Below are 27,872 nucleotides of genomic sequence, written 5' to 3' on the forward strand. Positions count from 1 at the left end.
GTTATCACTTAGCCACTGTGCCTAGTAATATGTAATTTAAATAACTAATAAAAATGAAATAATTGCATTGGATGATAACTTCGAGTTAATAAAGTGGACGGTTCAAGCGGCGTCAACTTTTTTGGAATAATGATAAGATCGCGCTAAGAAGACAAGTAACATTATTTTCAAAACCCTATTCTAAAATGGCAAGCTATACTTTGGCGTAATCTAAAATCCTTATCGTAATAAATATAAACATCCAAATTGATGCCAGCTTATACCAATTGATTTAAAAAAAATGTTTTTTAAAGATCTGTTTATAGTTTAGAACTATTATTTTAATCTTACTTTTTTTAAAGTTGAAACTGGCATTGTTTGTATCGTTTATAATGATTACCCTATTTTCTTAGGTATAAAATAAAATTATCACATTACATTCTGGATATCAATATCAAATCTTACTTTTCCTATCACCAACGAATTATTGACATTAAAACAATTTGTTTATGTAGATCAATCGACGACTTCTCCTGTCTGTATTTTGACGAAAATTTTGTTTTCATCGGATAATGGGGTTCTCTTCTGCATATCGAGTTTAATGTCAGACGGCTCGATATTTTCGTCGTCTTCGTACTTAACAGTGAATTTGACGTCTTCGTTGGCGATAAAACATTCAGGGGTGAGATTCTTCATATAATTGAAGTGTGTTTTGAAATGTTCTCGTAGAAAGTGGGATTGGATTACGACTAAATCGCAAAATGAGCATCTATGGTTACTTCCGTAGACGTCATTATCTCCGTGCCTTTTGTAGTGGTTATGAAGAGCATCTTGGCGTTGATTAGTGTATGGACACAGAAGACACATATGCATTTTTCGATCTTTCGTAGGAGAAGTATCATTTTGTATGGCCTCATTGGTAGTAACAGATCGACGACGTTGTAGCAAACGCAGTGTTTGTTGATCACTAACTGAAAATTGTTGGAAATCACTTTTCACTCTCGTGGGCATTGTTTTGATAGCTAATTTTATTTGCTCTCCTTTGTCATCCACTTTACTCGTTTTACTCACATCGCCCTCGTTTTCTGTAAAGCCATCCATGCTTTTCTTCCTTTCTGCTTGGGCTTCATCATTCATTTGATGTTTTCGCATGTGTTGAACATAGTTTGCATAATACTTCACTGAATAATCACATATTTCACATTTATATCTCTGCTTAGAACCGTGTAATGATAAATGAATTTTATATTGCTCACGTTTTTCAAACGCAGATGGACATTTGTGACACTTATATCTTTTTTCTTTCTGTCTACCATTCTTTAAATAAGTTGGATAGATAAATTCCGGGTTTCCGTGCATCAGGTAGCCGAATTGTGGATCAGCTTGTAAAACAGGAGGGAAGTGATCATTGGGCCTTACTAACTTATCTTTATCGGTAAGTACTCGTTTTTGAGCCTCAGTTTTCCGCTGAAATAAATCTGTTCCCGACAGGGGAACATTCTTATAGTCCATGTCATCTCCAGACTCATAGTCACCTGCTGGTGCTTTACCTTCAGTTTCGTGTAAGAGTTCATGTTTTGCGAGATTACCAATATTTTTCACAGTATAACTACATTTTTTGCATTTATGGTCTCCTTCACCTCCGTGTAAGCCCACATGATAGTTCAATGCAGAACTCTTGAAAAATTTTGCAGGACATTCTTTACACGGGTACTGTTTAGGAGTATGTTTTTGTTCGGAGTGTTTTTTAGTGGTAGTTTCCGTGTACTCAACTATAGTAATTATTTTCGAAACAACCCAGGACCCTTCAGAAGAGACTGGACAGTGAATGAATTGTACCCGAGGAGCTTTGTAATCTGGATGTAAGTTGTGTATAAATTTCAGCATTTTGGTCTTCGTGTTATATTCATCTGTGTGAACAAAATTATGTTCCATCAATTCACTTTCATGGAGTACGGAGAATTCACAAGTTTTGCATTTATGTGGAAAGGTCGAATCGTGGAATTTAGAATGAATATTAAGTTCGTTTTCAGAGAAGAATCTTGCCGGACATTTGTGACAGAAGTACATAGTTTTGATTTCTTTGCGTTCGCCCCACACGGCGTCTTCTCTGGGCAAATCATCAGTCTTGTTGTGTTTCTCTGCTTCGAGGACTTTTCTTAATTTAGCGATTTGTTCCTCATCAGGAATATCAAAGTCTACAAGACAGTAGATTCGGCCGTATATTTCAGAGTGTGTTTTTGAGTGATTAGCGAGTTGTAATTTAGTTGAACAAGTCAACTTGCACTCCAAGCATTTATATATAGTGATATCACAGTTTTCAAAGACGACAAAATGTATCTGTTCATGATAAAGTATTTCACATTTTCTTGCATTTACGTATGAACAATATCGACATTTATACATTTTATGGAACTCGTCCTTAGCCGATACCCATACATATGGTAAGTCATCACTATCATTGGAATCCAAATCTATGTCCGACTCGCTCTTTCTCTGTCCAGCGTGGACTCGTAAATGCTGACTAAGCAAATGCCTTTTAGATACACTGTAATTGCACTGTGAACACTGATACGGCGTATCAGCGGAGGATAGTCGATGAAATTGTTCATGGTACATAAATTGAGATTTGCTGTTAGTTTCATACGGACATTCATTGCATTTGTGTCGCTTCGCTACAGCCGATATATTGAGATTGAGTTGGGAGTTGAATGGGTCTGGTAGAGGTGACTTACTTCCCAACGCTTTTGAAATATATTCTTCTGGATCGTTTACTCCATGTAATACGAGATGTTGAATGAGTTCTTGCTCGTCTTTAACAAAATAGGGGCAGAAATAACATTTGAATATAGAGTGTGGCGAGGGTTGATGGTTTTGTAGATGGACCATTAACGAATTCTTGTCGTTAGTTTTAAATGGGCATTTAGTGCACATGTCACCGTTCATTTCGTTCGACGGTGCGTTCGGGTCTGGTTTGGGCTTCAGTGTTGTAATAACGTTGATAATTCCGTCGTGCTTCAAGCGGCAGTGTCTCTGAAAAAGGCAAACATGAGAATAAACACGATATCTAGAATATTCTAGTTTATAATTGTATTTTCCGTATATACATTATACACGTATGTAATGTAACGTTCTTTAATGAATTATGTACTTATTAACATTCGCTCGAACGGTAAAGAAAAATATACTGGGGAAACCGACATGTCTTAGATCCAAAAAGTCGACGGTGTGTGTCAGGCACAGGAGGCTGGTCACCTACTTGCCTATTAGATTGAAAAATGATCCTAAAGAGATTGTAGCGCCACTGATTTTTTTAATGTAAGTACTTATTCAAATAAGTATAATAATATAATATCGTGACTATAATGAAACCTATTACGTTATATACGTAAAGATAGTCTCAATCTATCGTCTCAATCAATGTAACAAAGCAATTTTTATGGTTTAGTGGTTTCCACCCTCCCTCGACGTCCGTCGTTTCACAACTGAGCGTTTCTTAAGGCAGTTTTACCGCACATCACCACTATGTGGAACCAGCTGCTCACTGATGTATTTCCGAAACAATTCGACTTAGGGTCGTTCAGAAAAAGAGCGTACAGATTCTTAGAACCGGCAGTTGCGAGCCCTCTGGCAATGTGTCTATGGGCGGCGGTAGCACTTAACATCAGATGAGCCTCCTGCCCGTTTGCTATTACATAAATATATGTATTCAAGAAAAGAGATCTGTATCTACCCTTCGGCCTTTGTCAGACTTACTTGTATAACATGTTTCCAATTCGACAACTGATTGCAATGTCCACATCTATATGCCAAATCAGCCGGATCTATTACGGTTTCTGCTTTCTTCACTTGAGACTTGTCGTTCTCTTCAGCTCTCGCGTGTTCTCGAACGTGTTCCAGTAACGCGTCCTTTGACGAATCCCTGGAAATAGAGAAGTCAAAATGAACTTTTGGACGAAAACAATTTACATTATTAAAAAAATACAATTAAGAGACAAGAAAATATCATGTAAATTATTGTTATTCTTTCAGATTATTGTATATTAAACTTAAGACTACTCACTTGTAATTGCACTTTTTGCATTTCCAAATAGTCTTCTTCGCCTTTTTCATAGAGTTATCATTGTCAAATCTATTTTGATTTAACGTTTGCAGATTAAGTGGTTGTCCACTCTCATATGAAGTATTCACGTTATCGTTGCCTTCATAAAGATTTTCATCATCCAAACTGGCATCCAGCGGAGTATTAGGATCGATATAATGAAATTCATTCTCTCCTTTATCATTTAAGACTGGCATAGCTAAGAATTTGTTATACTTGCTATAATTACGCCGACCTGTTTCGTCTGTCATCAGTACTTGTGCTTCGGCGTGGTCAGGATCTCTTGCTGATTTAAGTTTTATATGTTTTGTGATATCCCAACGCCAATTGGACTTGTATTTACACAGTGAACATTCGAATGGTTTTCTATTTAAATGCGCAACGATATGCACGTGAAATCGTGACGCAGTTGATGCCCAAAACAAACAGTGGGGACATTTAAAAACTCTCTTACCAACTGCTTGGCTCGGTGATAGATTCATAGCTTCATTGTCATCAACAATTTCTGAGTCAAGAAATTTATTTTCTGGCATTGTTGAATCATCGTTGATGTTAATATCAAGCGGCGTGTCGAATTTGTTCGAATCTGTATTTATATTATTCCAAACGAATACAACGTTCTCCATTGGATGTGGTTCAATTTCCTTCTCAGTTATATTTGATGTTTCATTACTATCTTGATTTTGTATGTCTTCATGTTTTGCATCACTTCTCTTCATATCTTTGCCACATGTTTTTAAATGAATTACTAAATCTGCACTAGACTTACACCTATGTCGACAATTCTGACATCTTGTAGAACCTAAATTTGGAAGTAATGTATTGGTTGAGCTTCTATTTGTGACACAATTATTTTCGTGAACCGAATGTTCGGACAAACATTTGCTTTCAAATCCACAATTTTTGCATATCAAAGACCCATCTTCCCCCGTTTCAGTGAGTATACGTTCCTTTAATCTATCGAAAAACGATTCGTTCTTTTTACGTTCCTTTCCTGGTATGTTGACAACCGGCGTTAATGAAACATCCATTGTCTGATTATCATGTTTAACAATAGAATTTTCAGTTGTTTCTGTATCTTCTTTGAGTTTTTTCGCGGGTGGTTCACCTGTTTGTGTTTTTGGGTTTGGAGTGGAAGTTAATGGAATCAGTTGTGGTATCGGCCGAGGTATCTTTCTGCAGTGTTTCTTAGAGTCTTCTGTAGTAACATTTTGAAGTTGCATGTCGCCCTTGGCTGCAATTTCTGATGAGGTGGCTTCGTTTGAATCACTATTGCAGTTAACCATTTCTTTTTCAATAAATTGAGACCCCGTTTCCTGTAATAACAAATTAAAAAATATTAACATTTTTTCTTTGACACGAAACCCTCTCTATTATAATATATAGGTTTATGATATAGGGTAGGTACTAATCAATTTCTGGATACTAGATTGCTTTGATTTCAAAACTTTTGGTAATTAGAAGAAAATATATAAATGTTGTATACACAACAACAATAACGAATATGTATATATAGGCCTAAATGGAATTTTCTCTAATTACCATCATGTTGACGAATTGGCAATTCTATAAAATTTTGAAGACGAGTCTAATATTACACTGATGTAGCTTTCTATATTTTGATATTTAATATACTCGTAGGTGTTCTAGTAGCCTAAAAACATGCTAAATTCTAAAGTAGACAAAATCATACTAAAATTATTGAAATAACTCTTAACTCCATATAATAAAAACGTGATTTTATTTATATCATAAAAGTGTAATACATGCCGTAATCTATTAATAGGTATACAATAATTTAAAATTTGTCCGTAGATATTTAAGTTCCAAATTCTCCCATAATGGAGACTTTTTAGACATTCAAAGTTTATAAGGTCCAAAAAAATATTAAGCTGGCAGAATGGAGTAGAGGAGGAGCAAACAATATAAATTATCTAGATGCAGTACTATAATGGTTCTAGTTCTATATATTATTTTTAATAAATATGTTAAAAACAGAAAAACTTAAATCTTCCCTCCAAACGTAGTTGCCAAAATGATGACATGCTTGCGTTCAATTGTCAATGCCAGCCGTCACAGATAACTTTAAAATGTCAAAGTATGTAGGTAAACAAACGCTACATAAATAACCGCCAGTCAGTAGGGCCGCCAGACATCACGTATTTTCTGACGGATGAAATGTGGACGATTGGGTAGTGTAAGTATGTACTATGATCGTATGCCTACCTGCTAGCTTGGTCAAACGGCCAATTTCCAGGTATCAGGTAATTAAGGTACACAAAAACATTACTTACTTCACGTAAATTCTCATGGCTGATTTTTATATATGTTTTCGAGTGTATAGTTAAAAATAAATTGTCAATACTCCCAGACACTTTCCGTCGGCCATATTGCTTAACAGACGCTTTAAGGGTCTCAAAATAATTAGTCAACTTCACGTAAATTCTGACGCTCCATTTTTATATATGTTCATCCGACAACTATTTTAAAAGCTTTGACAAGAAGACAGACCGATCCAAGGGGCCAATCATCCCCTAAACTAAATTTTAATATCTCTATGAGTGAGAGAGCATTATCTACGCGCATGAGACTGAGTGAGACCGACTGCGCTGTTAAAGCCATGAAAATTACTTGAAAAATTATTATTATTCAAAAAGGGCAAGCAAAAGCCGTTTAATATTTTGAAGAAAAATGAAGAGTACCAACAAAGCATTTCACCGTTTTGGTACGTTGGATTTTGTTGGTGATGTAGATGAAGAAGAACGTGTATTCAACATAATACAAAAATTTATCTGTGATGTTTACAATTTTCCTGGAATAATTGATGTAGATGCTGCCAGACTACAGTTGTTTATCATTTACATACATGATATCTGATATAAATGAAGAATTCAATCGAAAGAATTTAAGAAACTTCGATGCCTGTAACTTACCACCTTGTAAAAGTGAGCTTTGGCAACAGTTACGACGGGCTAGCTTTGGAACAATGCAAGTATGAAGATAATAAATATTTTCAACCCCGAAAACAATGGCTGGACACTACAAGATGGTAAATATGATTTTCATTGGTTCGATGGAGATCAATTACCGGGTTTTGTCAGTGAGTCGCTGGAAGAACAATCAGGTAAATTATTTTCGTTTCTCATATTATTTGTATCTTTTTAGTTTTTTCAGACCTTCATTGTTTAACTTGTTTTTTACAGAGGAAGAAAATAAGGATAATGCTGATGATGACGATCACGATTTAGATATTCAATTTCAAGATTGATATTTGATGATGATGATAATGAAGATTAAAAGCCACTGTTAAGAAATATTGAAGAATTAATATTTTTCCACTTTGTTTCCAAATTTCCAATAAATAATTAATTTAAAAAATTGCTGCTATTTAAATATAAGTGGTATTTTTAAAAAGTATTTTTTAGTTCTAATTAATAAATTGAAAAAAAAAATGTCGGCTAACTTTAGTATTATTTATTATGTGTCAATTTTTTTCTTATTTTTGTTGCTACAATTTACTGGTCAACAAAAGTTCTAAAAATTATAAAATATCTGTACAAGTAATTTTCATGGCTTTAACAGCGCAGTCGGTCTCACTCAGTCTCATGCGCGTAGATAATGCTCTCTCACTCATAGAGATATTAAAATGTAGTTTAGGGGATGATTGGCCCCTTGGATCGGTCTGTCTTCTTGTCAAAGCTTTTAAAATAGTTGTCGGATGAACATATATAAAAATGGAGCGTCAGAATTTACGTGAAGTTGACTAATTATTTTGAGACCCTTAAAGCGTCTGTTAAGCAATATGGCCGACGGAAAGTGTCTGGGAGTATTGACAATTTATTTTTAACTATACACTCGAAAACATATATAAAAATCAGCCATGAGAATTTACGTGAAGTAAGTAATGTTTTTGTGTACCTTGATTACCTGATACCTGGAAATTGGCCGTTTGACCAAGCTAGCAGGTAGGCATACGATCATAGTACATACTAACACTACCCAATCGTCCACATTTCATCCGTCAGAAAATACGTGATGTCTGGCGGCCCTGGGATCTTGCTCTATTAAACACCACAAAGTTTATTTTGTAGTGGTCGTAGATATAGTAAAAGGGTTATTCTTGTGTTTATAGGATTTCTTGATACGGCTGGACGTTTTCGGAGACAATTGCGTAAACCGCTACAAAATCATATCATTTACAGTTATTATTTTACTTTACTATGTTTTTTTTTATAAAACAATTAATTCTGCTTGGTTATTAAATTACATGAAATATTATTTAAACTGATTAACCTATTATGAAACATGTTAGTTTTATTTGTTATTCGTTCGTATTTTCAAAATTGTTTGATAAATATCGTATGATTAAATTTCTAACATATTTTGTTATATGTAATAAGTTTCTTTTTCATCGTTTTTAAACCAAGCCGCCCCATGTTTTCTAATAAGGATATAAAATCGGAAAGTTCTATCAATTATTATTTAAATAACGCAATGCAAAAAATAGTAATGACGACTCATTGGTCTAGTGGTTAGTACCCCTGACTGCGAATCCATGGGTCCCGGGTTCGATCCCCGGCTGAGGCGAACATCGATGTGATGAGCATTTGGTGTTGTTCTTAGGTCTTGGGTGTTTAAATATGTATTTATATGTATATCTATATATAATATGTATGTATGTATATCCGTTGCCTAGTACCCATAACACAAGCTTCACCAGCTTAGCATGGGACTAGGTCAATTGGTGTGAATTGTCTTTAATAAAAAAAAAAATAAACAGTAAATCTACATAACATATAATATGTCCTGAAATATTAAAAATATTTACTACGTTACCATTACAGAACAGCATGCATATATACATATTGCATTCATATAAGCAGGGATATCAAACACACACAAGCATGACGTGAGGATTGCGATGAGCGCAAAAGCATTACTAGATAGGTACCACAACGGCCTCCCAACACGACCTCACGCACACAACGAGACACTCACCGACACACACTGTGAGTCCTGCGAGTCACAGCTCTCTTCCTCCTTCACAATCAGCGATTCCTCATCACAATCCATAGCACTGTTTAAATCACTGCCGCCCACGCGATTACGGCGACTGTTAAGCCTCGCTTGCCCTAAGTGAAGCTGCTCGTGATGGTTTATTTCGTGAACTGTCATGCTTTGCTTAATATCGGTTGTGAAGTTGCACATTGTGCAGTGGAAGCTCCCATTACCTCCATGATTTCTCATGTGGCGGTCTAAATTCCACTTGTAAGGTGTTCGAAAATCACACACACTACACTTTATCATAGGCAGAGAATGATATTTGACATGTTTCGTGTATCTTGCTTTTATATGGGTAGCGTAACAACATTTTTCACAGGAGTAGAAACTTGTGTCCTTAGATTCTGACTTGGCATTGGTGGAGTTCTCGTCTGCAATCTGGCGCATATTTGTGTCATAATTACACTCTTCAACATCAATTTGCATATTGTTATCATCAACTTCTTCGACTTCTTCTAGAAAATCTTCAATATTTCTCTCGATTTTACCGACCGTGTCGTTGGCGATGGTATTTATATCGCTTTCATTTGTTCTGGTCAAGTTGACATCTTCGTGCGTTTTAATGTGTCTCATCAATTTCTGATTATGCCGTGAAGCATAGATGCAATAAGGGCATTCGTAAATCTTAAATTTTTCGAAGTGAACATCCCTCGCGTGTAAAAGATATACGCGCGGGTTTTGAGTGTAAAACTTGCATTTTGAGCAGTTATAATTCCTTCTTATTTTGCAGTCGGGCAAATCTGTATCATCAACCGCATCCGACGAGGCCTCCGAGGAAGCGTCACCTAACATTCGGCCTTCGAGGGAACGCGCGACGGTCGCAAACTCGCCAACTTGTGGCTTCGGCGCCAAGGTGATCTGTTGTAGCATAGTCCGCTGGAACAAAACAATTGTCGAAGTCGGTTAAACGTGCCGTGTTGTGGAGCGAAGCGCGCGCGCGACGGGTCGGGAGGGGGACGCGGGGTTGGGCACAGTGTTGCAGCAGTCGTGTGTAGAGCGCGGGACCGACGCCGGCTGAATGAGGCTAGCGGCACTCGGCAGGCAGGCGGCCGGCAGCGGCGCGCCGGTTGCCGCGGCGGCCCCGAGGGCGCGTGGGCGCGGGACGGGTGCGGAGGGTCGGCACTCGACTGTCGACGTGATGCTCCAATGTTTTTCATCCTCCGCAGTGCCGGGAGAGGCTAGCGGTTAGGGGAATCAGAACGACGATTGCGAATCCCAGCCGGTGCGGTACCGACGTAGCTATCTAATTATTAATAGTCACGTGAAGACATGTTACTGCAATTGAGGTTATCAAATGATTCATTGATATTGTTATGTCATGAACATGGGTCATTCGCACGAAAGTTACTATAAAGCAATCTTTGCAAGAAGTTAGTCAAAGCTTACACCCGCTTAATCAACGGTCTATGGTAGTAAGATTAATTCCTAGGGATTACAGCATTATAGATGAGTTAACGCAGTGGTTAAACTAAGTGCATTTAGAATAGAGTACTAGGTTCGAATGCTAAAAACCAAACAAAAAGTTAGAGAAGTTCAGAAGCCCTTCACCACATAGTAATTCTTTTGTTTAAATAAAAAAAAAACATTCCAAGGATATTCTGGTAAATATCCCGTGAGTGATCGAGTCCTATAACCTCCCAATTAATTGTTGTGCATGTTCATTGTAGTACATAATAATTGTTTATTTATGTTGTATCCAATTACTTGTTTTTATCATGAACAAAAGTTCACTGGCATTTTTTAAACAATTCATTTTTACAATAAAAAATGGTTTAAACTATGTACAGCCATCTGTTTTGGTATAATTGAGATAAAAACATTAAATTTCCTATTGTCTAGGTACATACAAAAACGATATAGCGTTTGTCTAAAATATAACTTTGGTCGCGATTTGGTTTGCGTGAAGTACGAAGGTCGCCGAGCAGGCGAACTATATTACTAGTTTTTATGTAACTGTAGTATACGATTAAGTAGTAATACAATGGATGATCTTCTCAGATGCTACTTACATAACGTATCTATCTCATGGCTCCTCAATAAAAAGCATTACTGACGAAACCTAAGATGCTAAACCGCATTTGTTCCTGTTCACTTGTTTTATATGCAAACGAAATTTGCTTTATATTGTTATTAATTAAAAACTATAAGAGTAATAATCATTGGCCGTCTCAGGCTGTTCAAAACAAATACTATGAATTTTATAACTGAAATGACATAATGACATAATGTTATATATTTTATGAATAGTTGGAATCTTTAATGTGTCTATTGCCTAAACGCGGTCTCATATTCCAACACTGCATTCGAATTAATACTTAACCAGCGTTTTTCATAATAAATCTTTCATACAACAAACTTAATATCATTACATTGAACAAATAGAGCATTTTTCGTGAATATGTGAGGAAATATATAAGTTAATATTGTTAATGCACCACCCTCGCGCAGTTGAAGTGATTTAAATAACGTTACGTCTTTATAACTCAGCTAGTGCGATTATAAAAAGTAATGTAAACTGCGGTTGGACAAACTTTGTCTATCACAATGATATAGATTATAATAAAAATAATAGTAGCTTTGGCTATTCGCTTTATTAATTATCTATATAAAAGATATCAAGCAATTAGGTTTAAGATTATAGGTACGTTAAAATCTCTTGGCCCGATGTACCTAAACCATGTACGATGTACATGTGGTCTTAAATCGGGTACAAGTGGCAGCTGGCGGACGTCGTGATGGGTCCAGCGGGGTGCGGGGACCACGGACAACTCAGGGCAGGAAACGTTTGGAGAAACTCCCGAGCACAATGGCGGCGGCGCGTCGCAGGGGGAGCCCTCGCAATCGATATGCTGTCGCTAAGGTCCGTTGGCCGCTGCTGCTGAGGCGGATGCGTCCCCCGCGCCCCGAACCCCGCTAGCACACCTGCGGGGTATTTTTAGCGGCGCTGGGGATGCAGGCTCAACTTGACTCTCTCGTGCACATTGCGTACACCGGCATGTTTTCTGCATTTCTTTGACAGAAAGCACGGTGGGGTTTGGTATAACACTTGTAATCTTAAACCCTTCGAATCAACTCGACAACATAACATGGCAATTAAATACGATTTGTATATATTAAACGATATATTGTTAGTTACACATACATCTCAGTAATTCAATCATCATTAATCTTAGTATAACAGAAAATTAGTTTTAAAAAGTAATTTCAATAAAAAATATGTTAATACGATAAACTTAAAAAGTAAAAACATGTATAATAATTATGCATGTAAATTGTAAGCAACACGATATTGTCAGAATTCCTTTCACTCTCTTTCAAGTTCGACTCCCATAACGCGAACATCGGGCATATCAAGTCATTTAGAGTTATAGAGGACGCGAGTGAACTTTTGCTTTCATTTGTTTGTCGCTTAGTCTTGTATCACGAACTTTACCGTAACTAACAAGGTCACTAATAATCATGGGCTGTTTTGTAATTCACTTATCATTTGTAATCTGCCGTAAAAGTCAATTTACGTTAAAAATGGTTTATTTTTTCCGTAAGTCTGTTTCAGATTCTAGATTCACTATGGTACGCCCATTGAAATAATATCGCACACGTCTCTGTGGAATAGTGGTAAACGTAAAAGCTGGGTTCGATTTCAGTTATTGTTTCGTGCTGGTCAGCTTAAAAGGCTGCTATATAGAATGCATAAAAAACAAAAGTATCTTTCATAGACTAGATTTACGTTATTCGTAATTCGAAAACCTAACAATCTGAATTTCCCACGCACAATCAACTTTATCCTCATTATGTTAATATCTTTGCGTAGATGGAAATTTATCTGCGATGTGGTATAATAATAAAAACCTGTGTTCGAAGCTAAAAAAAAAATCATAGGATACATCTCTGCCCCGCTCGAGTAAAACAGCTTAATTCACAAGAAACCTTTTCCTCCTTATAAAACAAAACAGCACAACTTTGTAGACTGTATATACTTCATGTACCTATGTGACTAAAAGGTGGCGTCATACTGTTCTTGTAGGAGGCTGAGTGCAGACATTCCGAACGTGCTGCGTGACTAACCACTCGCAAATAGGTATTGGCCTGTCTCTCCATTCTTGAAAGTACTTGATTCTGTATGACACGTGCAAGACTTTTTATCGTCCACGTATACGCTGAAGTCATACGACAAGAAATACCTCGCTAGGCATATACTTTTGTACTATTATGTATGTATATGTTTAAAGTAGCAGTCGTGCTTACGTTATTGTAGGTAGTAGATAGCGCAACAGGAAATAACTTCAGTTGAAATATCTAAGTCAGTATTTGTTTCTTTTCGCCTGCTCGCCTCTTATGTACAACGGTTAGTATATAGAGCTGGGTTGGTGCGGTGGATTTTGCGACGCAAATAATTTGTGCGCCAATTGACCTTTCGTCGGGCGATGTGGCGACGGCGGCGCGGGTGCGGTCGCAGTCATAGTAGCTTCGCCAACACAAGCTATATATAGACGCGCGACAACTCCGTACTTGAAGCGAACACCCGCTAGGGGCCGACTACGTAGGCAGTTTTCCTTTAGACAGCCTCTAGCTTGCTTCTAACCGTCCTTGTGGAGACAGCCCACACCACCCCACAGAGATCGATACGGAGAGATGGTCGCAACATCCAACGCTGACGTACTATGCTATATGCCATCCCATAAATAATCGGCATAGCCTGCCTTTTAAATAATTAAACAGTTCTGTTATTGTAAAAGATTAAGAAACATACAAAAAAATAATGTCTATACTCTATATGATTATCGCCAGCTATTTAATGTGTATTAAGTCGAATACTATTAAATAACATGGATAGGCGACGACGTCATTGTTTCCGATGTCACCGGTTCGACTGGTAATTATAACCTTGAAGACTATTTGGACGGATTGAAGTTGCAGTGGCGGCCATCATAGCAACAGCGTTAAATAGCAATCGTCGCTCGGGTAGCGTGCAGCGTGCTCGTTCAAAGATGGCTTCGATAAGGAATGACGCTCCGAGGTCGTGTTGGTTTGCGCCTGTGTGCGTGTGGTAAGCCGGTGTGCTGACGCCGTCCCTGGTCTCCCGTCCCCCGGGCCCCTCGCCCCGCACGTTCCGCAACATGTGCTGTGCCCCGATACCGCCGGCCGCGCTCATCTAACACGAGCAAAACACCGGCCCTGGAGATAATGACGCTTATCACAGCACCAGATAGCAAAGGTGCTCGCTCATTTAGGTGTCATGGACGTCTCGTTTTGACCAAATGACCAGACATAAATGTTGGGTCTGTAATTATCGGCGCCAAAGTAGCGTAAATGCATAATTACTAACTAGCGTTACATTCGAACACAAATTAATTTTGTAACAAAACATTCGTTTGTTGGTTACCGTCTTGACGCCTAAACCACTGAAAAGTTGTTTGAAATTTATTAATTATTTGTCGAGAGATATGGATAATAATGCACGTACATATCAAATGTATGACTTAACAGTTCGTCTTGGTGACTAAAGACGCATAACTTTTCTCGTTACACTTGTATTGTTTGTGGCGTAAGTACTGAGCAATTTTATGGAAAACACAAGCGGTAAAGACGTCAATCTTGTCGCGAGATTATAGCTTATAGTTGAGATTGATCATAGTGATAAATTATGCACATAAAATTGAATTATGTTTCGTTTTTATTCGCGACCCTTGCATACATTGCATGTAATTAGTTTAAAAAAATACTACACACGTATATTATATGTAGCATTTAAATTTTAAAGTATAATACGATAGTTATGCTACGAAAGTCCTACGGACGTAAAGCGTTATTATAATTTCCAATGATGCGTGATCATAAAAATGAGTGCCGTGTCGCAAGAAGCCGTTGAAGTTTTAAGCGCAGAAAATTATCACGGTCGTGGCTTGTGCCGTTGCCACGAAGCAGCAGCCGCTACCTACGCGTCCGCCTTTATACATCATATACTACACAGTACATATATACAACGCTGATAGCTATATACCGCAACTCGTGTAAACAACTGCCGAGCGTTGCTTACTCGTAACATCGGAAAAATACGACAAAGGACAGTCGCTTTATCAAAACAATTAAAGTATTGAAAGGGGGTTCTTACAGTAAAATTGTGTCTTTCGTCACGCGTGGGTATGGTTTGCGTATACATTTTTATTTTCCTGCAAAAGTCTGCTGAAATTTGTCTAGCGCAGGTCCCGAACCCTCCCGTGCTATATTAGACACACCCTAGAATGAGCTGAGCTACTGGCGGCGAGGACAATAGTTCTTGCAGAGTTATACGGCCGCCATATTGATGTCGTCTGTTAAACGAGTTTCAATGTGCGCAGCCGGCCGCCAGCTGCCATCGTGTCAGGTGGTGTGTGGCCTCGCGGTCACCTCACACAAGCACTAACGCGTTAGCTCTAAATAGATACTGACAATTTAGTACGCAAACCCAATTAGACGAAGCCGCAAGGGCTCAAATACTTAATCAACACAACTGTTTTACTACATAACTGAATCAACATCGTATTCAACTGTTAAACTCTAAACCCTTCGTCTAATAGACTTGCCATATCGCAGAGAATTACCTTGTATATATTGCACACTAAGCAAGCGTTAACTTTATAAAGGTTTTCTTAATGTCGTATTAAAAACGATTTATATCACGTAGGACGGCATTCACCTTATAACATTCTAGTCCTCTGCGCGTATATGAGCAGAACGCTGAGACGTTGGTGTTGCAGCTTGATCAGCAAGGTCACTGTATCTATAATGTTATATAGTCCGTCGCCAGTCCGCAGAGCGAACACGACAATGCAACATATGAATTTGGTGTCGACCGACGCCACGCATACATTACGCGCCGCCTACAAAGCCCACGGACGTCTATCCGTAGGCATCTTCAAATGGATAATGTCCGTTGAATATAGCACTGGCACCGCATACCGCTCTTTGTTGGCCGCCGTGTCGACCTCTTTTCGTCTTAGTGACGCAGATAGGGAGGCTATTATATTCGGCATAAAAGTATCCTGCTTTTATTAAAAAGTGAATGGTGCTCGACTGTTCAATGATATCAACCTAAACCAGTCAATAACATTAAAGAAGTATCTTTAGGCGCATTCTCGGTTGTTGACATTAAAATCGTATTGGGAAGTTGCCAGTAACACGTGATACAATATAGAAGGGATGTAAGCAGGCGTACGTGCAGTGTAATAGGTTATCCTATGTGGCTTCAGAGAATCCCTAAGCAAGGCTATCGCTGATAACCTTATCTCGGTTTGTGGCGGCGCGGTGGCAATTCTTGCCGCATACAACAGCATTTTCCTAACACGAAGACGATGCGTGGAACAAATATGGGTTTAATAAACTCTAGGCAAAAAGTCTGAGTTTTTCACTTTTTTTTCCATAATTACATGATGACGTGACTGTTATCGCTCAAGTTATAAGTCAATCCTACTTCGTACAGATACGGAAGGTGTTAAGCATCAACGATTTCATATAGAATATATATATTCGCTCGGGTAAAATACCAACTCATCGTCATTCTTCGTTGTAGGAGGAAAGTAAGAATCCCCCTCGCCCTACGCCCCCGGGACGACACGGGAGCGACCCAGCCTATACGTAAAGATTACCTATCTACAGTCTCTGAGCTCGCATTTTATCTACGTTGCCAGATAAAAAATTTATCTGATGCTGTACCAGGACCTACTTAAATGTTTACTATATAAAGCAACTATTTTTTAGACATATACATTTGATTCCAGGTTTCAAAGCATAGCTTTTCAGAATTTATTAAACGGTTTGAATGTTAAAGAACAAACACTATTTATTTTAAGTTTTAAAGAAATTAAACTTGCATTATATTTATTACGCGAAAGCAAAAATTGATTACAAGTAACTTGCGTACATTACAATGATGTATTACGACTAAAACTGATGTATGATGAAACTGATGGGAATGACATAATACAAAATAAAATTGGAAGAATTGTCTATGATCTCCACTGTCACCAAATTATGCTTTGCGTATACACAAGTTATAAAACAATTAACAAATCGCCATAAGTTATATATTTTATTCACCTTCAAATTAATACGGCAAAAGAACCTTCGACTTTTCTTCGTGAAACCTTTCAAACAAAAAAGAATTCTCTAAATAGGTCGTTATATAAGTTATTAAATTGAACTAAAAATACCTGATTGCAAAAAGCATAGATCTGTATGCCAACAACTACTGAACCGATTTTAATGCTGTTCACTAAGTATGAATACTGATATATTGAAACGATCTTATTTAACTTTTAGTTTACGAGATTTTTGCGAACAAACAAACAACTTTACACACATGCTCGCAAGCCTAAATTGTCATGTCAACCATAAACACGAGTAAACCGAAGGGTGTAATTTCGATTAAAAATGAATAAAATAAACCAATTATTTATAGAACAATTTCCTTTCGTCGTACATAGACAGTAGAGCAGAATAAAACGCAATAAGCCTATGAAATTTTGCTTATCGAGAACCGTTTATGTTCTGCTTTACTATACATCAAGAAATATCCATAGCATTAGTGGCATCCGTGACATCATTGGAAACTCATATCCCTGATCGATGCCTGCGAAACAGTAATTGTTCCAGGTTCACAGGTACAACAAGGCTGAAACTATAAGTTTTAAAACACGAAGATTAAAGTAAAATATAGAAAGCGGCAAAGAATCGAAAGATATTTTGAGATATTCGAAGATTAATACGTGATTAATCTAACTGGTGATAACGAATAAGATAATACGATTTCAAGAACAATTGCGTATCTCTCGTGTATCAGACTGAAAGGCTTATGAGTACAATTTACGTATAAGAGAAGTGCGTTAAAGAAATCGATTGGTTTAAATATTCTGAGAAAGAAAACATGATTGATAAGTCGATGTTCGAAATACATAGATAACTTTATTATTGGGTTGACTGTAGTGACATAATATACTGTCTTCGAAACCGACATATTTATATGTTCTCAGAGCGATTTCGCAAAACCTATGGTAATTAAGTTTACTAACATGAGTAATATCAAAAACTATATAGGCGAATAGTACCAAATAACAGCCAATACTTATCTAAGTCCCTTTAGGATTTTTTGTTATATTATTACATATAATAAGAGTATTGAGCGTTTAGCGTGATTTAACTATAGTTATCTTTACGCCGACCTTAGCGAAGGCAGGTAGAAGCCGACCGTACCATCCCCTTTCTTTAAACCCAAAACTCTTGGAAAGCACTTCATTGTTTTACGCACAGTTGCCCGATGCAATAAATAGATGGAATAATCGTAATAACCGCCTCAAATATCAAAGGATTTTTACATTAATTAATTATAATTTAGTACGTAATAGTTAATACATATGTTTGATAGCTAAGCGATGAAAAACTTTTCAGAAATGGTATATAAAAAGTAATATAGTTCTTATAAAACATATTTAATTATACATCCACAGTCCACACTCTCGTAACCTCTGATGAGACATGGTTATGTCTGCCATCGATTTTTCCTTCACCGTCCGAGCAAGTGTTGCGCACAGAATAATCGTCCACAGCAGGGGTTCAAACGCCCGACCTCGGTGTTCAGTAACTAGGTTAACACTACCAGCCTATTAAATACTTTTTTTATTATTTAATTTCGAGTATATTTCATATCGTATATAACAATGGGCGTAATGCGTCATGTTCGTGACGTAATTTTTGGGCGTTTCAGGCAATGCCAATTCTTTTTAAAGCTAATATTAGATGAGGGCAGCATTTAAATTGCTACGTACTAATTGTCTACATAATGTTTTCTCATGGGGGTCTACGTGCAATATCTATTTGAGTGCCGTTCCTCAACCGTCAAATTATTTACTCAAACGGCCGGCTAAGTTACCTTTCTCGTATTCTAACATTATTAGGCAGAATGCGGCTAGAGCTGTGTTACCCAACTTTTTTGTGCGTTTGTTTAACGTTTAATTAAAGAAATATAAATGCCACATATCATATTTTTCCTTTTTATTAGGAAATTGTTAACGATACACAGTAAGTAAAACATATAATATAAAACATAAATTCTAATCCCACATAATTTAAATAAATTTATGAATAGAAAAAAAATTGCCCCTTAACAATCAAATTGCCCCACGTTGGAAAACACTGGGCTAGTAAATAATTAAAAAATGTATCTATTTCGTTGTACTTCTAATTCAATTGTTTTATCAATGCTTGGTAGGACTTTGCTAGTATTACATATAGATATTATATATATTAGATTCCTAAGGAGTAGATATATGTTATCCATCTCACCCAATATATATGTGTTAAATTCTCTCTTCATTAGCATAAAGAGGTCGTATTGTTATTTCCGTTGTAATCATAACACATTATATAGAAATGAGGACACGTAATGCAGATATGGGATTCTGTTGGATGCAGCAAAACAAGCATGAGTTGACGACAGCTGCATTGCAGCTGCCGGTGCTCCTTCCAGGACACACGCGAATTATTCGATACAGGTTAAGATAGGTTTTAGATTTTCTACTTCTCAATAATGTACATGGTTCTATTATCGATTAAAATAATGGTCTTAAAAGAAAATAACTTAATAGTGGCTTAGAAAAAAAACCGAATGTCAAACTGTCAACTTTATTTACCCATATCTCAAAGAACCGATTTTGATGAAAGTTGGAATATACCACTTTTCAAATTTATCATCTCGATATCAATCCGAGAAATTTGTGGCCAAACACATATTCAGAAACATAATGTAGCACACGTGCTTGGAAGCCTAAAAGCATCGCGAATATAGTACTTCTTTCCCTACATATTTTTGAAGTCGGTTAAAAATGGCAGTATTTATGAAAATCTATATAATAAACACGCTTGTTTTATGAATGAAAAATTTTACATTTCACAGTTTTTGATAAATTGTGGAGCCAAGACGATAACCAACCACCGATACGATTATTACTATGTGCTGCGAAAATTTTATCGTATTTAATTGTTATCTTTTGCCTGGAAGTGGTGGTTTATGAACAAGGATTGCTTACATTTTATTTTTTTCTTTAAATGAACTGCTTCCTTGTGTAAAGGATCAATAAGCCACAGACAATCGCCTCTAGGTATAAATTGACACTTGAAAATGAAGAAATCTGAGTGGTTAAGTTCTAAACAAAAAAAGCAATAAATTTGTAATCTGTGCGCAATTAATACTTGCTCTTACAGTGAAAGAAAACTTAGGGCGAAAGCCAGCATTTCTTATACTGAAAATTCTACGTCTACCTATAAAGATATCTCAAATAGATGATGAAATCTAATACTGCCACTGAATTATTAAAACCTCCGCAATCTTGGAATGTAGATGGTATAAAATTATGGTATTTTAACTTCGCTTCACAAAATCTTTTCAGCGCTAACATTTCTTGCGACACGCCATCGCTTTAACATTAAAGAAATTACTTCCACGAAGTAAGCATGAAGCAATGCATGCGACAATTATCAACTGACTTCTTGCTATATTTACCATTTTAAGTGGTAACAGCCGACCGATTAGATACGAACTGATGTAATCGAAAAAATACACAGATATTTTTTGAAGTCGGATAAAATACTTCTATTAAATTCATAGATACTGCAAGATACCAACTATTCATACAATATTCAGACCTGAGAATATTCCATATCTCCTCTAGTGCGGGTTTGATTTCTAGGGAAACATAAAGTTTCTATTAGAATCTACTTAGTTTAACACCGTTTTTATTGCTGGCATTTATAATAAATATTTATATAACAAAAGATTTCTTTCCTAACGTCTCATCTATATGAAAATTCTTTCAATAAATGATTTGTACATGGATATAATATGTAGGGTTAACAACGACGCTTTTAAAATATCTTCGACGTTTTAAAATAATAAAATACAGCGACATTTGTGTTACGCGAAAATATCTGCGCCGTAGTCTGCAGTCTATATAAATTGTATAAGATTAGAATTTCTCTCTTTGGCAAAGACTGGTAGCGTCGGCGTATAAAAAGTATCCTTGGATCGATTCCCACGGGACTTACTAGCCGCTACATAACAGCTATGGGAACTGAAACTTTACGTATATAAGATTCATACTATTGTTAACACTTACAGAATCATCCGAAAGACCAAGTTTAGTATATATTTATATACATAATTCTACTGTACGTGTGTATTTCACTGAACTCCTCTTAAACGACTGGACCGATTTGAATGAATTTTTCTGTAGGCGTTTGGACGCACTGGATGGTTAAGATTCACAAATCTGCCCGGAGGATGGCGCTGCAGCCAGTAACTAGGTTATTTATATATACAGCAAATAAACAGCTGGTGTATATATAAATCTTCTTTGCATGTGTTCGTAATTAAACTCCTAAACGGCTGTACAGATTTTTATGAAATCTGTACAGCCGTTTAATGATTGAAATTGTTTTTTTTTTGTATGTGACGTGGACACAGGCGAACGTCTGTCGGATCCACTAGTCATGTAATAAATTTACTATAAAATAGCGTAACCAATATTCTTCAATTTTAATAATTTCGTTTAACGATTCTAATTACTGTTGTGTATTATTAACAAAAAGTCAAAACCATCATATCAAGAATTGAATTTTGTAAATAAAATATGCTATTGTATTACCACAAAGAACAAATATCGTCATTGTATTCCATTATAATTCAAAGTAATAATTAAACAGCCCCTTAAAGTAGTAATTTTAAGTGGTCTTGTGTAAATCCACGCAATGTACACAGACCATATTGGGATACACAAAACAAATTTAAATCGTAGTCATTTGTTTAGAATTATTTCTTTGATCTGTTTTTATTTTCGTGGTTTTCACACTCATTGGGTACGGTCAGTGAGACGATTCATGTAATGGCTCTAGCGTCCTTGTTGCGGACCTTCCGCTTGGAAAAAATCCTAAGTAAATGTTGCTTTGATAATGGAAAGATTATCTATACTACTCGAGACAAGACCAGCTGTTATTTGCAATGAGATTGTGTGCGTAAGGCATATAGCACGCCATAATAAAACAAAGAAACGAGTAGATATATTGGACAACCAAAAGACAAAAATATTACTTAAAGATTTCATGTGGAACACGGTGTAATGGTTGTAGCTCCTTACAAACCTTTTTATAGCGAAAAACTTGGCGATTAAAAAGAGTGGCGGAGAGTTTATTGCCAGTTCTTCTACGCCCGTTCTACGCCCTTGATTTGAAAACTGGCAGTAAATGTAAAATTAGAAGCACTTAATATGTATTTCTTTAATGACGTTCATAAGTGTACCTAAATGAATAAATGATTTTGAATTTGAAAATATACTGCTCAAAACAATTAGCGGAACAAGATTTTTCTCCTTTCTATTGCTTAAACTAAAATTAGATTTAAATTAACTTGTACGCAATTTTTTACCTTGTTAATTTGTTAATTACTACTATTAATAAAAAAAATCAATTTGTATTTTTTTTATTAAAAAAAATTAATATGTGCATTGTAGACGAAAAACTAATTGGTGATAAAAAAAGGTCCATCAAAGAAATATTCTTATATCGTTTGAATATTCATCTTTAGTGACTTTCAGTAACGTGTGTGGCCTCCATGAGCCCTAATCACGGCTTGACAACGACACGGCATGCTTCGTATGATCCCCCGAATATCTTCTTGTGGAATTCGCTCCCATTCTTCAATCAACGCTTCAGTGAGCTGCTGCAGTGTTTGAGGTGCAATCGGACGCTTCCGGATGCGCCTGTCAAGCAAGTCCCAAATGTGTTCAATTGGATTTAGGTCAGGGCTCATGGAAGGCCACTCCATTACACGGATTTCCTGCTGTCGTAAGTAATCTGACGTGATGGCTGCAGTATGCGGCCTGGCATTATCTTGCATTAAAAGAAAATCTGGGCCCATACCATATGCTGCGGGCCAAACATGTTCTTCGAGCACATTTTCAATGTAAGTTTGAGCACACAAGCGCCCGGGAACAACGACGAGATCTGTGCGCTCGTCTCGTCCAAACTAACTCCGCCCCAAACCATCACAGAGCCGCATCCAAATTTGTCATATTCCTGGACTGCTGCTGCACTGTATCGCTCGCCTGGGCGTCTGTAAACACGGAGACGACCATCTCAACGTGTTAGACGGAATCGTGATTCGTCAGTAAAAAGCACTGGCCTCCAATGTCGAAGTTGCCAATTAGCGTGATTTTGCGCGAACTGTCGGCGAGCTTGTCTATGTTGAATTGTTAGACGCACAGCCCGAACTGGTCGGCGTGATCTCAAATTGGCTTCCAACAACCTATTTCTTACCGTCTGGTCGGAAATTTCTACACCAGTAGCCGTCCTTAGTGTATTTTGTAGATCTCTTGCAGTTGTGGTGCGGTTACGTAAAGCACAGTTGACGATGTAGCGATCTTGCAAACGTGTAGTTTTTCTCTTTCGACCTTGACCACGCCTTCGTGAGTATTCTCCCGTCTCACGGTATCGCTTCCAAAGTCTGTAGATAACAGAAGGGGCTACTCCTAGATAATTTCCTACATAAGGCATAGTTCGACCCTCTTCAAGCAAAGCGATAGCTCGGGAGACATGCAATTCAGTCAGATCTGGCATTATGACCTAAACTCACTCGCTTCAATGAATAACAATACTCAAAAGGCTCACTTCAATTTCTATTAATACTCAAAAGATTGAAAAAAACTACTTAAAATGTGTTTTCTGTGATTGTGTGTGATTAGAAAGTAATGAAAATTCAAAGACGTCACTTTGTTTTTAGGTGTTTCTAGACACACTGCCACTTTATTATAGGACTACTAACCAAAACGCCGATGCTCTTTCGTTTTTTATTTTCTTCGACAATGCCTTAACATTATCTAGTGGCCAGTAATAATTAAAACCTTAAGTAAAAAGTTTAGTTCTACTTTAAAGTTTGTTCCCGTAATTGTTTTGAGCAGTATATATCAAAAATAAGACTTAGCGAACTATGACGCTGGATTTTGACAGAAGGGATTCTGTCAAAATCCAGCGCCAAGTCTCATTTCAGAGTATTACCCTAAGAGTCGAGACAAATACAATACGTTTCGACACATGGAAGTAACTTACGGCTAATTCTCGACTCTAAATATTAGGGTGTCCTATAAGTACTAGTTTCGGTCTTTTGAACTTATAAGAGATAATTTCGTATAGTATATTACTTACGACGTAGGTACTTTAGAGGACCAGAAACCTGAGAAAATGAAATAATACAGATAGCGGAGAAACATTGGAAAATAGTAGAGAAACGGAAGAATTTGAAGGAGGCCGGCCCTCACTCCGTCGGAGGTCGTATAAATATTAAATATAATTACATAAACTTAATGCAAAATACAAAATAAATCAGTGGAGCTACAACCTTTTTAGGTCTGGGCCTTAGATTTCTGTATATATGTTTAACGATCATTTGTCAATCTAATAGGTTAGTAGGGTTTTGAATCTAAGACAAGCCGGTTTCCTCACGATGTTTTCCTTCATCGTTTGAGCGAATTTTTAATGCGCATATAGACCGAAAGTCCATTGGTGCACAACCGGAGATCGAACCTGCGACCTCAGGGATGAGAGTCGCACGCGGAACCACGCTGGCCACTAGACCAACACTGCTCTTATACATGTAATCCTTTTTATAGTATTCGAATGTAAGCTATTTTTATTATTATATTCCTTACGCTGTACATAAAGAAATTCTTATAAAATCGCATTCAATTATTTATGAAAATCTCTGGTTAATGTTAAGTGAAATAAAATTGATGTTAGTTTGTTTCCTTTGAATTTAATGACATTTAAACATGAGTGGGTGTGTAAATGCCGTATCTTCGGGCCTCTGTGGGCGATAGTCTTGCTTGCAAGCGAACACTGACAATTTTTACCATATTCTCAACCTATGAAGCAACGGCTTGTTCGTTCAACAAGTACATCTTTGCAATAGTTAGCTCAGAGACAGTAAACAAACGAATTTTCTGAAATTTTTTTTATAATTTTTTTAGTTTTGTTCACAATAATTAGGTTTATGAAGAGTTAATTTAATTTGTCTCATAACTAATTGCGGAAAACAAGAAATACCTGTTATTTACCTTTAACTTTTTCATTTTGTTAGATTTTTAATTATATTTTTTTATAAAACTACTCTTTGAAAAACCCCTCGATTTGTCCTCCATTAAGTAGGTTCTTACTTTAGTACGTAACGAACATGAGCTGAATATACAAAGTGCATTTCAACGGATTTCATCATTCGTTTCCCAGCGATTTCAAGAGGCAGTTGCATGCTGCAGTTTGGTTCTTTATCGTACGTAATTGTTACCGATATGTTAACATTATTTGAACAATGCGTGCGCCTAACAAGATTCTTTATGTTCAAGATGTGTCAGGGGCGGATCCAAGCCTTGGTTTGATCACGAGATCGGTTTTGTATGCTGTTATCGCTTAGGGCATTGTTCCTCTTAGGATCATATACTAACTAGATACTTTCATACTTAAAGTCCCGTGTCATAGTCGCATCTTCTGATGAGCAACAGCCCGCGTTTCGCAAAATACTTATTAGCCTATTCTCCTGGTTTCTAGATTTATATAGTGTTAAATATAACGTACAAGAAATAGTACATTTCACATTTTCACATTGCGACGACCTCGACACAAAAGCAGCAGATTTAGCAAATCCTTGTTGGAAGTCCCGGGTCGACCACTCCTGGGGAGCGCCGCCACCCTGCCTGTCACCCACCCCCGGCTTTCTCTTGTGCGTCGGGGATCTCGACCCTGCTGCGAGGACGAAACACTGTTAGTACCCAGCCCGCTCACGCAGTATTGTACCTACTCGCTCTGCTATTACGTGCCGTTTTCGCGTAAATTGAATATAACGAGGCCGTGAGCTGTGTGAACGATGCGTCTAGGGTATACTAAGCACCATTACGGAGGCACACAATTTGAGGGCGTGACTCATATCCCATAAGGGCTAGTATCGCGTGTGGCGACTTCGTAACACGCAAGGCACTTTGCTGGTGAAGACAACACCGGACGAGTGCCGGATCCCTCGGCAACTCTACACCGCGGGCGCGTCGGCCTGTCGTTTCGTTAACGCAATATATTCAAACTATATATTTCACGTTCTTGGTTGTATTATGTTTCAACGACGGCTACTGAAGTCACGCGGTGTTACGATAGGCACGTCATGGTTACAGCCGTTACCAATGATTAAGGCAAGTACACTATTGAAGTAATAATAGCGTTAATGAGTGAGTCGCGAACTACTAACTACTTCAACAACAACTGCTGACTAATTGCATCTCACATTCTTTTCTTAACATTATGTAGAATAAATGCAAGAAAAAATTTCGTGAAAATGTTATGATTTTTTCACAGGGAAGTACAACTATCGTGACATCCCATACCCGCTAAATAGAACGACGCAAGAGCACAGCAAAGAGCAAAATTCCAGGGTCGGTCGTATTTGCTCTGTCATCGAAACAAGTCAACCTTATGGCTCTCACGATAAAGTATACATCGCCGCGCGCGCCTCTGACCTCACCGTACCGACAAATAATAAATATGTAACACTGATAAAGCCGCAGAATCGTTGACCGGTAAGTATTTAGGGATTCGCATCTTCAGCGTTCTGCTAAAGGGGATGACATGGACGGTTTGTGTTATAAAAGTTAAAACATCGCTGTCGCGAGCGCTTAAGTGGTGTTATTGTGCTAAAAGAACGAAGGTCGTAACTTACCAGCGTGCGGGCGGGAGAGATGTTGCGGCGCGCTCGTAATAACAACAGTCGTGTCGTGTGGCGCGCGGCGAACTGGCGAGGCGGGCAGCAGCGAACGTCGCGGCGGCAGCAGCGGCCCCCGCCCGCACCCCGCGCTGCATTCCGACCGCCCGAAGCAGCCGGGAGAGCCGCCACTTCCAATAACATCTACACATCATGACTAACTGCCTGACCACACCTCGCTTCACACTAACATCTTCGTGACATTCCTGAAACAATTGAATTAATGCTACAACTATAACAAGCTGAATTTTAAGGATGCTACTTGTTCCTTTAAATGGGGCGAGGGTATATTGACAATAGTCACGTGGCACTATTGGCAGACCCCAAGAGTTATCTTTTTTGGGTGGTCAAAGATTTGAATCAAATTAATATAACACACTATGTCATATACTCGTAAAACATATTGACATACATATACCATACCTATATTAAAATCCCGAATTAGTTTGATTTCGTCTTAAATGGTGACAACAATTTTTAACAATAATTAATTAGGTAATACAAGTTAATTGCCTAATCTATAAGAATTGAAATTGATTGCATGAAGACGTTATGAATATAATTACCGTAATATTAGTTTAGTATTGGTCGCCGTGGTGTAGTGGTTGTATTTGGCTGGGTGCTTTACTGTATTCTGACTAGTTTTAATATGCATTTAGACACATTTGGACATACAATAATAACCTATTGAGATGTTTACGTTGGTGAGAAGGCAACTATGAACTATCCATTATAGCGCCGTAGTTATAAGTCACGTACACAACTTTGGTTCGATTCCCGGCGAAAGGTGTCAAGGGTGGATGGGCATTAAAGGTGATCGTCTATTAACGTTTTAAATTATCAATAAACCGCCGATACGTGCCCCATATCCGTGGGATAAATATGATAGGAATATGAAAACTGTACAGTAAG

At 37.5% G+C, this 27,872-nt stretch overlaps 1 protein-coding gene across 2 annotated transcripts; it reads right to left on the reverse strand.

Annotated features, from left to right (window-relative positions):
- LOC125050791 (zinc finger protein Xfin-like) lies at positions 1-27,130 on the reverse strand. Of its 2 annotated transcripts, XM_047650802.1 has the most exons (5): positions 26,919-27,130; positions 9,080-10,018; positions 4,043-5,397; positions 3,736-3,901; positions 1-3,012 (listed from the first exon to the last, which is right to left on the reverse strand). In XM_047650802.1, exons 1-5 carry the CDS (start codon positions 27,102-27,104, stop codon positions 496-498), a joined length of 5,163 nt encoding a protein of 1,720 aa, XP_047506758.1. In that variant the 5' UTR covers positions 27,105-27,130; the 3' UTR covers positions 1-495. The 2 variants fall into 2 exon arrangements, with proteins under 2 accessions (XP_047506758.1, XP_047506759.1); XM_047650803.1 differs by lacking the exon at positions 9,080-10,018.
- Between the last annotated feature and the right edge of the window lie 742 nt (positions 27,131-27,872).

The sequence above is a fragment of the Pieris napi genome, chromosome 7 (assembly GCF_905475465.1).
Source record: "Pieris napi chromosome 7, ilPieNapi1.2, whole genome shotgun sequence".
NCBI lineage: Eukaryota > Metazoa > Arthropoda > Insecta > Lepidoptera > Pieridae > Pieris > Pieris napi.